Raw genomic sequence first — 14,099 nt, forward strand, 5'->3', positions numbered from 1 at the left:
TTTGAAGTGCAGGAGCCCTGACCAGCCCATGAGGCCCTACCTCAAAGAGCACCTCCCCAAACGGATGCACTTTGCTAACAACGTGCGCATTGAGAAGGCCCATCTCTACATGAAGCCTGGCTGGCAAGCAGCTCTGTATGTCATAACACAACTCTCTTGTTTGCTTTGTCTCAAGTGACAGATGCCCCCATAACCTAAGCTGCACTCTTGGCTTTACTCTGGCATTAAGCCAAAGTATCTGTTGTGGAATAACCTAAGTAAATAAGTACCGTTTAAAATATTTGTTAGTTACTTAAGTTAGCCTACTCATCACGGTTCACTCCTTTTTCAAGTCATGAGTTCCAGGCAAAACTAAATCCGCACCGGTTAGAACTACACATTGTCCATTGACATTCACTTTAAACGTGCCTACATGCACTTGTCCCTATATGCATTTCTCCCTACATGCACTTTGAAAGCAGTTACAGGTACTTGCAAAAGGTCATCCCACTTTATATTTATACGGAAAAGTACAAAAATGTATGCACTCACTACTGTGGGTCGCTCTGGATAAGAGCGTCTGCTAAATGATTCAAAAGTAAATGTTTAACTCTCGTTATGTTTGTATGTTGCTATGAGACATTATTCGACAAGATGACTCACTAGCCCTAACTTGACCGCTGAAATTCTCAACAGCTGCCACACATATAGTGATAGTTGGTCTCCGGTTAACAGAAAGCCTATTAACATACCAACAGACATTTTGTTTTGCCCATGTTTGTGCATGTTTTTTACGGATGTCTTTAATGGGTGCTGAAAGCTGTTCCTTGTTGTTATGGTTGCCACAGTTGAGGATGTGAGCTATTATTTAGTTGGGCTGGTTTATACAGCTGTCCAATTGATAACCCTTCAATTTTAGTGTTGTTATAAATATATATAAAATACAGGTAACTCAGTGTCATGTCATTAGTAAAGATTGAAAAAAGTAAGGGGCCTAGACACCTGCCCTGAGGAATTCCTGATTCTACCTTGATTATTTTGGAGAGACTTCCATTAAAGAACACCCTCTGTGTTCTGTTGGAGGTGTGATGTCCTTTCTAGGAATGGAATAATGTTTTTTCATCTCTGTTCGTCCACAGACGACCTGAGGAAGTCAAGTACTGCACTGGTGGATTCCACGGCTCGGATAACATCTTCAAAAACATGCAGGTCAGGGAAGGGTGAGAGGGATGATGCTGTACTTCCGTTGATACTCTGTGATATTACAGTATGGACACGTGGTTATGTACACACCCAGGGAAACCCATCCGAACATACTGTCTCTAACAAAAAAACAGCTAACGCTAATAGCTACATTACACTTGAATCACATGGAGATTAGCTAAACAACACAACTCACTCATTTTTTATTTTGATGTGATGAAGTTCTATGATGAAAGCACTACAGAGAGGTAGCCTGAGTCCCATTTCTGATTGTGCCATCTCCTACAGATATAGGATCTCAATTTGATTACCCTTTTGTTGCTGATTTGTCACATGCGCTGACTACAACAGGTGTAGGTAGACCTTACCGTGAAATGCTTACTTACAAGCCCTTAACCAACAATGCAGTTCAAGAAAAATAGTTTTGTTTGTATAGTAAATATTTTCTTAAGAAAAAAAAATCTACTCAAAAGTAACAAGAAAATTACATAACAATAACAAGTCAATGTGCGGGGGTACAGGTTAGTCGAGGTAATTTGTACATGTAGGTAGAGGTAAAGTGACCATGCATAGATAATAAACAGCGAGTAGCAGCATTGTAAAAACAAAGTGGGTAGGGGTGTCAATGTAAATAGGTTGGGTGGCCTTTTGATTAATTGTTCAGCAGTCTTATGGCTTGGGGGTAGAAGCTGTTAAGGACCTAGACTTGGTGCTCCGGTACCGCTTGCAGTGCGATAGCAGAGAGAACAGTCTATGACTTGGGTGACTGGAGTCTTTGACCATTTTTGGGATCTTACTAGGTGACACCACCTAGTATATAGATCCTGGGTGGCAGGAAAAGCAAACTTATAGTGTATTTGAGTTTTTAAAAGGCTTCTAACGTTTGTAATTTTCACTTTAAAATTTCGGACTTGATTTGCTGAAAAATGTATCAACCCCTACAAAAAAGTCCATTATAATCTACATTTCCTGTAGCTGCAGGATTATTTTCCTGCTGTAGCAAACTGGCTCAAATTAAAGATCCTACACCTGTATGGCCATTCTCAGGCCAAATGTCCCAAACAGATCTGGGAGCAGGCCACTACAGAGGAGCCCCAGTTTGTTAAATCATGCCTGACATTCTTTAGGTTAAATCAAGCTGTGTCCTCCGAGAGAGTCAAGTCTCTCCCAAAGTAAACCCACTGCAATACCATCACCTATAACAGTACAATGTCCTCCCATTCGGAGTTGTTTTCCCATGTACATTTTTACTAGGTTTTACTAGATCTCCATGTTAGTCTTTATGATCGGTCTGTGTATGTTTCCAGCCTTAGAAAATCTCTCCCACAATAAGCCTGCTGAAATACCATCCCCTATAACAGTATGCTTTGTTCCTATTTGTGTTGTGTTTTATCATAGCTATGTTTACTATAGTTTACTAGACGTCTCCCTGGCATCTCCCTGTTAGTCTTTATGTTTATAATAGGTCTGTGTATCTTTCTAGACGTGGTCACACCTGGAATGTGTTGGTATAATTATCCCTGTGACTTTACTCGCTACCCTAAATAAAACAGGTGCATGAGTCAAATGAAAGTCTGCTGAAAATATCTTCTGTGTGTCTTGCTGCAGACCGGAAGAAAAGCAGACACAGCTAGCAAGTAGCGACATCACCTATTTCATTTAGTAGCCACCCACTTTTTAAAGGGGCAATCAGCAGTTACTACATACATTTTTGGACTTATAAATTAATTATGTGCCCATTGACTCATGAAGAATACAAGTTATGAATGCCTCATCAACTGTCATACCCCATCAGAACCCAAAATATAAGTTTGTTTTACTTAAATGTTTGTAAACAAAGTAAATGTGACCAAACACTATACAGCCGCAACATGGTTAAAACTATCATTTTGATTATTTCATGGATGGTTAGTCCTTGCATCAATAGCTCTGAATTTGAGAGTGGTAGATTTCTCCAAACCCATCTCTCAGCTTTTTACTTAAACAAGAGCTGGGAGTCCCCTTGTTATCGTTTCTACTGCTGATTGCCACTAAGGCTGATCTTATGATTATTTCAAAATGTTAATTGCTTTTCAACCCACCTTTTTGGAAGGTCATTTAAGTACTTAAACTCCCACACGGTTTACTTTTAGCTATTCTGATGTTTACACATGGCCTATTTGTGGTTTTGACTCCTTCATAGGTGGAGGGAAATGTTAACTAAATGAGATGGTGAAATTGTGGTTACTTTGTTCTTCTCTCCATATCTAACATGTCTACTCCACTGTTCTTCTCTCCATATCTAACATGTCTACTCCACTGTTCTTCTCTCCATATCTAACATGTCTACTCCACTGTTCTTCTCTCCATATCTAACATGTCTACTCCACTGTTCTTCTCTCCATATCTAACATGTCTACTCCACTGTTCTTCTCTCCATATCTAACATGTCTACTCCACTGTTCTTCTCTCCATATCTACTCCACTGTCATGAATAGCATGTCTCTATCTATTCATGTCACTTATTCTAGTGAAAGTGAATTAAGTTTTTTTTTTTTTGTATTTTTCAGGCCATTTTTATCAGTTATGGACCAGGGCTGAAATACAAGACCCAAGTTGCACCTTTTGAAAACATTGAAGTCTACAACCTCCTGTGTGGTAGGCCTGTTAGTCAATGGATCATTTAACATGGGGACAATGTCCTGTTGCATAACTAGAAAGGATTAGCCTGGGTGCCAGTCTGTTTCTGCTCTCTTGCCAACTCCTGATGGAATTGTCATGCCAAAGGAGTGGAATGATATCTAAACAGACTGGTACCCAGGCTACATATTACTTCTCTAAAGTGAAACTATTTCAGCAGGCCGAACTGGCTTTACATTCATTATAGCATCATTTCAACCACTTCTATACAGAACTCCCGAGACTATTTCTCAACATTGTGATAAGTTTCAAAGAGGATGTGCCAGTTGAGAAGGCCACAGCACCACCGCTGGAAACAAAGTCCATAGTCACACAGCTGTTCTGTACAGTTAGCCCATTAGATCAAATCTAGTCAGTTAAAGAAAATACCTTTTCAACTCTCTACTATCACTTTATCCCCCCCCCCCCGTCTCTCTCTCTCTCTATCACCCTCTCTCTTTGCCTGTCAGATTTGTTGGACGTTCCCCCTGCTCCTAACAACGGGACCCATGGGAGTCTGAACCACCTCCTGAAGAACCCTCCTCACCGCCCCGTGTACCCAGCTGAGCTCTCCTCTAACTCCACCTGTGAGGCCAGTGGCCTTGCCCCCTCTGACCACCTGGGCTGCAGCTGCAGCACCCGCACCAAAGCAGCGGTATGACCAGGGGGTACAATCAGGGAGGGGGGTGTATCCTCAAACTTGCACATCCATCCCCAGAGAGCAGGACTGGGAGGGGAGGGGTAGACAGAGGGTCTGTCCTGTCCATAACACTCTAAATCCTCAATGTTTGAAAGGTGCTTCATTGAAATGAATATTTATCCTCACTTTATGATTGATAACCCAGAAGCACTCATTAGAGGGAGAGAAGTTGACAGACACACTAACATGCTGAAAACATATGTTTCAGGAGAAGACTATGAACAGGCAACTCATCAAAGACATTTCCAGTGAGTACACACTTCATGGGGTCTCTTTGTAATGGCTTAGTAGTAAAAGCTTTGCCAAACACTCCAGTTAGCATAACCATGGCTCTATTTTGTCACTGATTGTGTTTTTATCACACCCTCCCCTCCCTTAGATTCCGGAACCAAGGCTCTTCACCTACCATATGGAATCCCTCGAGTTCTCCAGGAGAATTCAGAGTACTGTGTCCTGCACCATGCCGACTACATCAACGGTTACAGCAAAGATACTCTCATGCCCTTATGGGTCGCCTACACAATTAACCCACTGGTGAGTCTTTTTGTGCTTGTGTGAACGACCAGGATTCATACCCAGGTATGTGTTAGTCTGCTTAGCTAAAGCCAAGGCATTTGCTTGGGGAAGTTAACGCAAGTCTTCAGAATCTTAGGAAATGTTACCCCTCACGCGAGCGTGGTTCTAAACCACCTCCATTACACTCTGGCTCTCTTTAATGTCTACAGATAGATATTATGTCATGTTGGAGATGCACTGTTGTATTATGTTTCTCTGGTTGGGGTTTCTCTGGTTGGGGTTTCTCTGGTTGGGGTTTCTCTGGTTGGGGTTTCTCTGGTTGGGGTTTCTCTGGTTGGGGTTTCTCTGGTTAGGGTTTCTCTGGTTGGGGTTTCTCTGGTTGGGGTTTCTCTGGTTGGGGTTTCTCTGGTTGGGGTTTCTCTGGTTAGTGTTTCTCTGGTTAGTGTTAGGGTTTCTCTGGTTAGTGTTAGTGTTTCTCTGGTTAGTGTTAGGGTTTCTCTGGTTAGGGTTTCTCTGGTTAGTGTTTCTCTGGTTAGGGTTTCTCTGGTTAGGGTTTCTCTGGTTAGGGTTTCTGGTTAGTGTTAGGGTTTCTCTGGTTAGGGTTTCTCTGGTTAGTGTTAGGGTTTCTCTGGTTAGTGTTAGTGTTTCTCTGGTTAGTGTTTCTCTGGTTAGGGTTTCTCTGGTTAGTGTTTCTCTGGTTAGTGTTAGTGTTTCTCTGGTTAGTGTTAGTGTTTCTCTGGTTAGTGTTAGGGTTTCTCTGGTTAGTGTTTCTCTGGTTAGTGTTAGTGTTTCTCTGGTTGGGGTTTCTCTGGTTATGGTTTCTTTAGTTAGTTTCTCTCGGGCTCCCGAGTGGTGCAGTGGTCTAAGGCACTGCATCTGTTAGAGGCGTCACTACAGTCCCTGGTTCGAATCTAGGCTGTATCACATCCGGCCGTGATTGGCCCAGCGTATTCCGGGTTTGGCCGGGGTAGGCCGTCATTGTAAATAAGAATTTGTTCTTAACTGACTTGCCTAGTTAAATAAAGGTTACATTTTTTTTTAAATAACTGGTTAGTGTTTCTCTAGTTAGTGTTTTTGGCTAGGATATGAAATAAGTTGTAAAGATGTGTGAAGTGCTGAGTTGAGCTGCTGCCCAGGCCCTGCTAGCTGGCTGTAGATCTTCCTAACTCGTGCTGGCTTTCACAGCTTCTTGTGTTTGTCATTATGTGGTGAAAACCTCAATGTAAATCAGGACGTCTCTACAGTATATCTATCCCTGGCTTTCGTTCTCTCAACATCCTCCTTTTATTCCATTACTTTCTGTCTAAAAGCTATTAAGAGGAAGGAAAGTAGATGAATCATGGTTTTATTTTATCTGAGGAGAAGGTAACGGGAAAAGCACTATCCTAATGTATATATTGAGTCAACCCTGCAATAAGGAATGAAACCAGGTTCACAGAACTAATACAAGAGCTCAAGAACTGGAATCATCTCTCTCGTCCCCGTCTCTCATCAGAACAATGTCCAGCCACTGAGTCCAGTAGCGGAGGCCTGTGTCCGTGCAGACGTCCGTGTGGCGCCGCTCTTCAGCCAGAACTGTGTCAGATACAAGGACAACCCTGCGCTGTCCTACGGCCTGCTGCATCCACCCAGTGAGTACATGGGAGGTTACACCCCAAACCTTTTGTTAAATACCTACTCCATATTACTGTACATGCATATAGCCAGCGGTGCATCAGATTCTAACACTAAATCAGGATAGTTCTCATACAACTTTTGAAGACCAGTTGATGATTTAAATGAATTGAAGTGTTTAGTGTGTGTGTGTGTGTGTAAGTGATTCATTAATGTTGATGTTTCAGATCTGGGTGCCAATGGAACAGAGGCAGAGTCACTACTCACCAGCAACATTGCGCCCATGTACCCTGCTTTTAAAGGTGAGCAGGTCAGGCTAGCTGGCTAAGAGACAGAAAAATCTCCAGTACTGTGCAATAATAGCTCAAACACTCAACAAGGTATGTGTGATTTCTTATGGAGATGCAGCTTCAGGAAATTACTTCTTAGGACACAGTGTCTTTGCATGATGTATGTATAGGCCTACTGTAAGATTTTTCTCACTGGACTAATGGGTTTGTACTATACTGATCAAAAATAAAAAACACTATGTAAAGTGTTAATTCCATGTTTCATGAGCTGAAATTAAAGCTCCCAGAAATTGTTCATATGCACAAAAATATTATTTATCTCAAATTCAAATCCTTGTGAGTGAGCATTCCTCCTTTGCCAAGATAATCAAGCTACCTGAAAGTTGTGGCATATCAAGACGCTGATTAAACAACATAATTACACAGGTGCACCTTGTGCTGGTGACAGTAAAAGGCCACTCTAAAATGTGCAGTTTTGTCACACAACTCAATCCCACATGTTTTGAGGGAGCGTGCAATTGACATGCTGATTCCAGGAATGTCCACCAGAGCTGTTGCCAGAGAATGTAATGTTCAATTCTCTACCATAAGCCGCTTTAGAGAATTTGGCAGTACATCCAACCGGCCTCAGAACCGCAGGCCACGTGTAACCACGCCAGCCCAGGACATTCTTCACAAATGGACAATGAACACAATTGCATTTTATCAATGGAAATTTGAATACATAGAGATACCATGATGAGATCCTGAGGCCCATTGTCCTGCCATTCATCCATCAACTCGTTTCAGCATGATAATACACAGCCCCATGTCGCAAGGATCTGCACACAATTCCTGGAAGTTGAAAATGTCCCAGTTATTGCATGGCCTGCATACTCACCAAGAACGCTCTAGATTGGAGTGTACTACAGCATGTTCCAGTTCCCGACAATATCCAGCAACTTCGCACAGCCATTGAAGAGGAGTGGGACAACATTCCTCAGGCCACAATCAACAGCAGCCTGATTAACTATATGTGAAGGAGATGTGTCGCGCTGCATGAGGCAAATGGTGGTCACACCAGATACTGACTGGTTTTCTGATCTACACCCATACTTGTTTTTTGAAAGGTATCTGTGACCAACAGATGCATATCTGTATTCCCAGTCATGTGAAAACCATAGATTTAGGGCCTAATGAATTTATTTCAATTGACTGATTTCCTTATATGAACTGTAACTCAGTAAAATCTTTGAAATTGTTGCATGTTGCGTTTTTATATTTTTGTTCCGTTTAGTGTCTGTCAGTTTTACTTTTACTCTTACAGCATTTAACACTCCCAGCCTGCATCTCTATTCTATTTTGAACTAGCCTTGGCCAATTAGGTATAAATTTCAGCCCAAAGATCCAGCAGCTGAGATAACGTACTAGGACAGTTTGTTTTCCTGGTATTTCCTGTTAGATCGTACCATTTTTCCTAGGATCTAAGGTTCTAGTTGAATAGTGGGAAAAAGCTGACTCCATAGTAAATATTTAACTCTTAACAACAAGCTGTAGATTTAGGAGCAGGGTTTAAAACTCTTTCACACCAACTGAGATATCTCAGATTGGTCTGTCAACATAAAAGCTTCCCTGTGAATTAACATGGTAATCTGACCGTGGTCATAGTGAGCCATATTTATTCAGTAGACATAGGATCTCTGTTACATTTTGTCTAGGGGACAGTAGTGTACAGTAGTAGTGCCGCAGGGAGTTACCGTATTATCAGGCAGTGGTCACGGTAAAAACCCAGCCCACTCCCTAAGCTCTCTTTTAGTGTTTTATTGTTCACTTTCCATTCTGTGTAACTGGCTCGACAAAAGTGATTGCTTGCTATGCTATTCTAAAAAAGGGGAGTTTGTTACGTTCAAAATCCCACCCCATTTTGTACTCTGTGCTTGGCACGTAATATCATTTGTGAGAACATGAGCACTCCTGATGCAACATTCCTATAACAACTAGTGGTATAGTTACTCATAGACCGTCAATGTGTTGGTAGTAGAGCTTAAGGTGTGTTCCTGACTTTCCCAGACAGACAATGTTGCTAATGTGGTGTGGTGTCATGTCTACTCGGATGGAAAATAATACCACAGCGTTTTAAACACTGGGCTGTAGGATACCGTTTGGCACTCAGTCATGGGATAGCGGTTAGGATGGTACAATATGATGCCACCTTGTGGGTTCCATATTGATGAAAGTGAGATAAATGGTTGTTACTTTTGTTGATGCCCGTGGACACCGGTAATCCATCATAAAAAGGGGTTTATGAAGTATGATATCATATCAAGCAAGGGGATTTTTTTATTTTTTATCCATGAACAGAAGCACTCTGTGGACAACTTTACAAACACTCACTGCCCTCTGGTGGCAAATGGTGAAAGTCTACAGAGTAGAAATGCTGATCTAGGATCAGCCCCCAACACTGTCCATTTAATCACATTTATTATGATCTAAAGGGCAAAACTGATTCTAGATCAGTCTAAGACATTTTTGTGAATACGGGCCCTGAAGACATTGTTCAGTGACTTCTCGTTTTAATAAGTATATGATCGTACGTTTGCAGATGTTTGGACGTACTTCCATGACGTCCTCCTGGTGAAATATTCCCAGCAGCTGAATGGGGTCAACGTTATGAGTGGACCTATCTTTGACCAGCACTACGACGGACACTTTGACACTCCTACAGTTAGCGCACCACAGTAAGAGTTCATCATCCATGAGTGTTGTTGCTGCTGGCTTTTTTTGAATTCTCAGTTGTACATGAACATGTTTCCATCTTTCTCTCCTGCAGACACGAGGCTCCCATCCCCACTCACTTCTATGTGATCCTGACCAGCTGTGGGAACTCTTCCTTCTCCCCTGCTGACTGCCAGGGTCCCCTGGAGACCACCTCCTTCACCCTCCCCCATAGACCAGACCACACTGAGACCTGTGCTGTGAGTCACACCGCTCTGGCTGGCTGTCCTACTCTTTCCTACAGGGCCACCTGAAAAGCCTGTTGAGGAAATGTAACACGTCAACAGACCAAAGGATGGCTGAGATAATCAGACCTGGGTTAAATAGATGCTGTATGTCAAATACTTAAGCAGCACTTCGTTTAGTTAGCCCTGTACAATGCAACCAATTAAATCGTCTCAAACGTGCACATTTCAAGCTAAATCAGCTGCACCCGAAATATTTTCAGGAATTTCAAAGTATTTGATTGTGTATTTGACCTAGGTCTGGAGATCATATGAGATCCTCTCTAGTTTTGCTGTTTGTAAAGATAATCTATGAATATTGTTAGTGACTCAGTCCTCCTTTTCCTCCTCCCTGTCTCCTCAGAATGGCTCAGACTTCCAATGGGTCCAGGAGTGGGCCCAGTTCCATGCTTCCCGGGTCCGAGACATAGAGCTCCTGACTGGACTCAGCTTCTACCACAACAGGATATCAGTGGAGGAAACGCTACAGCTCAAGACATTTTTACAGACTTTCTAAGATCCCAATAAGTTGCCTCCGGCGGGTTTTAGTACCGTATTTTATTTTATTATCGCTGTAAGGTCTTATTACACATATGCAAGTAAAAAGTCCAGGGCTAAATGTGTAGCCCTGGATCCCATTAAATTAAAAAAGGTGTAACACTTATATTTAAGTGCATAAAGATTTTTTTTAAAGCTGTTCTGTTTAAGTGAGAAACTGCCTGAAAGTCGCTTGAACCTCAATCCCTCAGACTTTAAACCAGAAAGGCATACACTGAAAGAAGCCATGTTATGAGACATAATATAATAGACCGTTGTCTGTTTGGACTTGAGCCAGAACACTGAACCAAAGAAGTCATCATTACAGTGCATTTCAAAAGTATTCAGACCCCTTCCCTTTTACCTAATTTTCTTGTTACAGCCTTATTCTAAAATTTATTAAATAAAACAATCTACACACAATACCCCATAATGACAAATAAATAAAAAACGTTACAGAAAATCTGAAATATGACATTTACATAAGTACTCAGACCCTTTGTTATGAAACTTGAAATTGAGGTCAGGTGTATCCTGTTTCCATTGATCATCCTTGAGATGTTTCTACAACTTGATTGGAGTCCACCTGTTGTAATTCAATTGATTGGACATGATTTGGAAAGGCACACACCTGTCTATATAAGGTCCCACTTGAACCCAATCGAACATCTGGAGACACCTGAAAATAACTGTGCAGTGACGCTCCACATCCAACCTGACAGAGTTTGAGAGGATCTGCAGAGAAGAATGGGAGAAACTCTCCAAATACGGGTGTGCCAAGCTTGTAGCGTCATACCCAAGAAGACTCGAGGCTGTAAAAGCTGCCAAAGGTGCTTCACCAAAGTACTGAGTTAAGGGTCTGAATACTTATGTAACTGTGATTTCCTTTTTTTTTTTATTAACATTTGCAAACATTTCTAAAAACCTGTTATTACTTTGTCATTATGGGGTATTGTGTGTAGATTCAGGGATTTAAAAAAAAAAATGAATAAGGCTGTAACGTAACAAAATGGACAAGTCAAGGGGTCTAAATACTTTCCGAATGCACTGTAGATCCATCTACCACTCTGCTGAAACCTAAACACCCCTCTTTCATCCCATAAAAACAAGGGTAAATAGTGAGAATGGAAGAAAATAAGAGGAAACCGGCATATAAATAGGAATTCTATTTGACTAAGTGATTATAATAGCTGGGACATTCGCAGGAAACCTCAGACATACTGCCAATGTTTTTGACTCAGATGTCTGATTTGGAGAGTTGACTGAAAGACATGGCATGGATGCTCAAAAAAAAGTGTTTGGTCTACAAGAACAAAACAGGAAAACCACACATTCCACACATGTTCATGGTTGCACTTGACAAATGTTGTCATTGTATGTTTCACTAGATAGTTTTTATTTTGTTAATATCAATGTTTTTATATATTGAGTGTGTTTATTTTTATTGCTCTGTCACTGTAAATTAAAGGTTGTGAAGCTGATGTGGGGAATTTGGATTAAATTCTTGACAGGACTATTGGTGTGTGCACAAGTGTGTGGCGTACATGTGTTGTGGTTGCAAATGCATGTACATGTGTGTACTTTGGTTGTGACAGGAACTTAAAGTAATACCAAGATTAGCATGACTCTAAAGACACAAAGTATACAGTGTATGAAACAAGATGTACATGACCAATGCACAGTTGAAGTCGGAAGTTTACATACACTTAGGTTGGAGTCATTAAAACTCATTTTTCAACCAATCCACACATGTTTTGGCAAGTCGGTTAGGACATCTACTTTGTGCATGACACAAGTAATTTTTCCAACAATTGTTTACAGACAGATTATTTCACTTATAATTCAGTGGGTCAGAAGTTTACATACACTAAGTTGACTGTGCCTTTAAACAGCTTAGAAAATTCCAGAAAATGTCATGGCTTTAGAAGCTTCTGATAGGCTAATTGACATAATTGGAGGTGTACCTGTGGATGTATTTCAAGGCCTACCTTCAAACTCAGTGCCTTTTTGCTTGACATCATGGGAAACTCAAAAGAAATCAGCCAAGACCTCAGAAAAAAAAAATGTAGACCACTAGTCTCATCCTTGGGAGCAATTTCCAAACGCCTGAAGGTACCATGTTCATCTGTACAAACAATAGTACGCAAGTATAAACACCATGGGACCACGCAGCCGTCGTACCGCTAAGGAAGGAGACGCGTTCTGTCTCCTAGAGATGAACGTACTTCGTTGCGAAAAGTAAAAATCAATCCCAGAACAACAGCAAAGGACCATGTGAAGATGCTGGAGGAAACAGGTACAAAAGTATCTAAATCCACAGTAAAACGAGTCCTATATCGACATAACCTGGAAGGCTGCTCAGTAAGGAAGAAGCCACTGCTCCAAAACCGAAATAAAAAAGCCAGACTACGGTTTGCAACTGTACATGGGGACAAAGATCGTACTTTTTGGAGAAATGTCCTCTGGTCTGATGAAACAAAAATAGAATTGTTTGGCCATAATGGCCATTGTTATGTTTGGAGGAAAAAGGGGGAAGCTTGCAAGCCGAAGAACACCATCCCAACCGTGAACCACAGGGGTGGCAGCATCATGTTGTGGGGGTGCTTTGCTCCAGGAGGGACTGGTACACTTCACAAAATCGATGGCATCATGAGGTAGAAAAATGATGTGGATATATTGAAGCAACATCTCAAGACATCAGTCAGGAAGTTAAAGCTTGGTCGCAAATGGGTCTTCCAAATGGACAATGACCCCAGCATAATTCCAAAGTTGTGGCAAAATGGCTTAAGGACAACAAAGTCAAGGTATTGGAGTGGCCATCACAAAACCCTGACCTCAATCCTATAGAGAAATTGTGGGCAGAACTGAAAAAGCGTGTGCGAGCAAGGAGGCCTACTAACCTGACTCAGTTACACCAGCTCTGTCAGGAGGAATGGGCCAAAATTCACCCAACTTATTGTGGGAAGCTTGTGGAAGGCTACCTGAAACATTTAACCCAATTTAAAGGCAATGCTACCAAATACTAATTGAGTGTATGTAATCTTCTGACCCACTGGGAATGTGATGAAAGAAATAAAAACTGAAATAAATCATTCTCGCTACTTATTCTGCGTTATTCTGACATTCTTAATATAAAGTGGTGATCCTAACTGACCTAAAATTGAATTTTTACTAGGATTAAATGCAAAAAATTGTGAAAAACTGAGTAGATCTCTAACATTCAGAGTCAGATTGTTTAATAGTCACATGTACAGGGTTGCAGGTGTGATTGCAGGGTACAGTGAACATCTTAAGCTTGGAGCTCCAACATGCAGGACTAGTGAAATAAAACAATGAAAGTGGTAATAAAAATAATCGAAAAAGAACTATATACATAACTGTAGCAGTGATGAATATATACATGTCCATTGGGGTGGAGGCAGAGTAAAGGCTTGAGGGTGTGGGGTGGAATGACCATAGGGCGAGCAGCAGCATGACCACTGAGTGAAATAAAAACTAAAAATATACATATTAACAACTGCCACAGGGGGTCAACACTGGCTCAGTGAGAGGCTCCCACTTTTAGTTGGTCTTCTACTGGCGTTATGGAAGTTGTCAGTCTTTCAGCAGTGTGCACCAATTTAT

General features: G+C 41.4%; 1 protein-coding gene across 1 annotated transcript in view; it reads left to right on the forward strand.

Moving 5' to 3' along the window:
* Positions 1 to 10,915, forward strand: part of LOC120024544 (ectonucleotide pyrophosphatase/phosphodiesterase family member 1-like) — a 51,122-nt gene extending 40,207 nt beyond the window's left edge. Inside the window, exons 15-25 of the mRNA XM_038968825.1 lie at positions 8 to 135; positions 1,119 to 1,188; positions 3,732 to 3,819; positions 4,311 to 4,495; positions 4,749 to 4,788; positions 4,920 to 5,074; positions 6,552 to 6,687; positions 6,898 to 6,972; positions 9,542 to 9,677; positions 9,770 to 9,914; positions 10,303 to 10,915. Coding sequence (XP_038824753.1) covers positions 8 to 135; positions 1,119 to 1,188; positions 3,732 to 3,819; positions 4,311 to 4,495; positions 4,749 to 4,788; positions 4,920 to 5,074; positions 6,552 to 6,687; positions 6,898 to 6,972; positions 9,542 to 9,677; positions 9,770 to 9,914; positions 10,303 to 10,455 — 1,311 coding nt within the window. The 3' untranslated portion in view covers positions 10,456 to 10,915. The remainder of the gene's footprint in view (positions 1 to 7; positions 136 to 1,118; positions 1,189 to 3,731; positions 3,820 to 4,310; positions 4,496 to 4,748; positions 4,789 to 4,919; positions 5,075 to 6,551; positions 6,688 to 6,897; positions 6,973 to 9,541; positions 9,678 to 9,769; positions 9,915 to 10,302) is intronic.
* Positions 10,916 to 14,099: the final 3,184 nt, after the last annotated feature.

Source organism: Salvelinus namaycush, chromosome 29 (assembly GCF_016432855.1).
Source record: "Salvelinus namaycush isolate Seneca chromosome 29, SaNama_1.0, whole genome shotgun sequence".
NCBI lineage: Eukaryota > Metazoa > Chordata > Actinopteri > Salmoniformes > Salmonidae > Salvelinus > Salvelinus namaycush.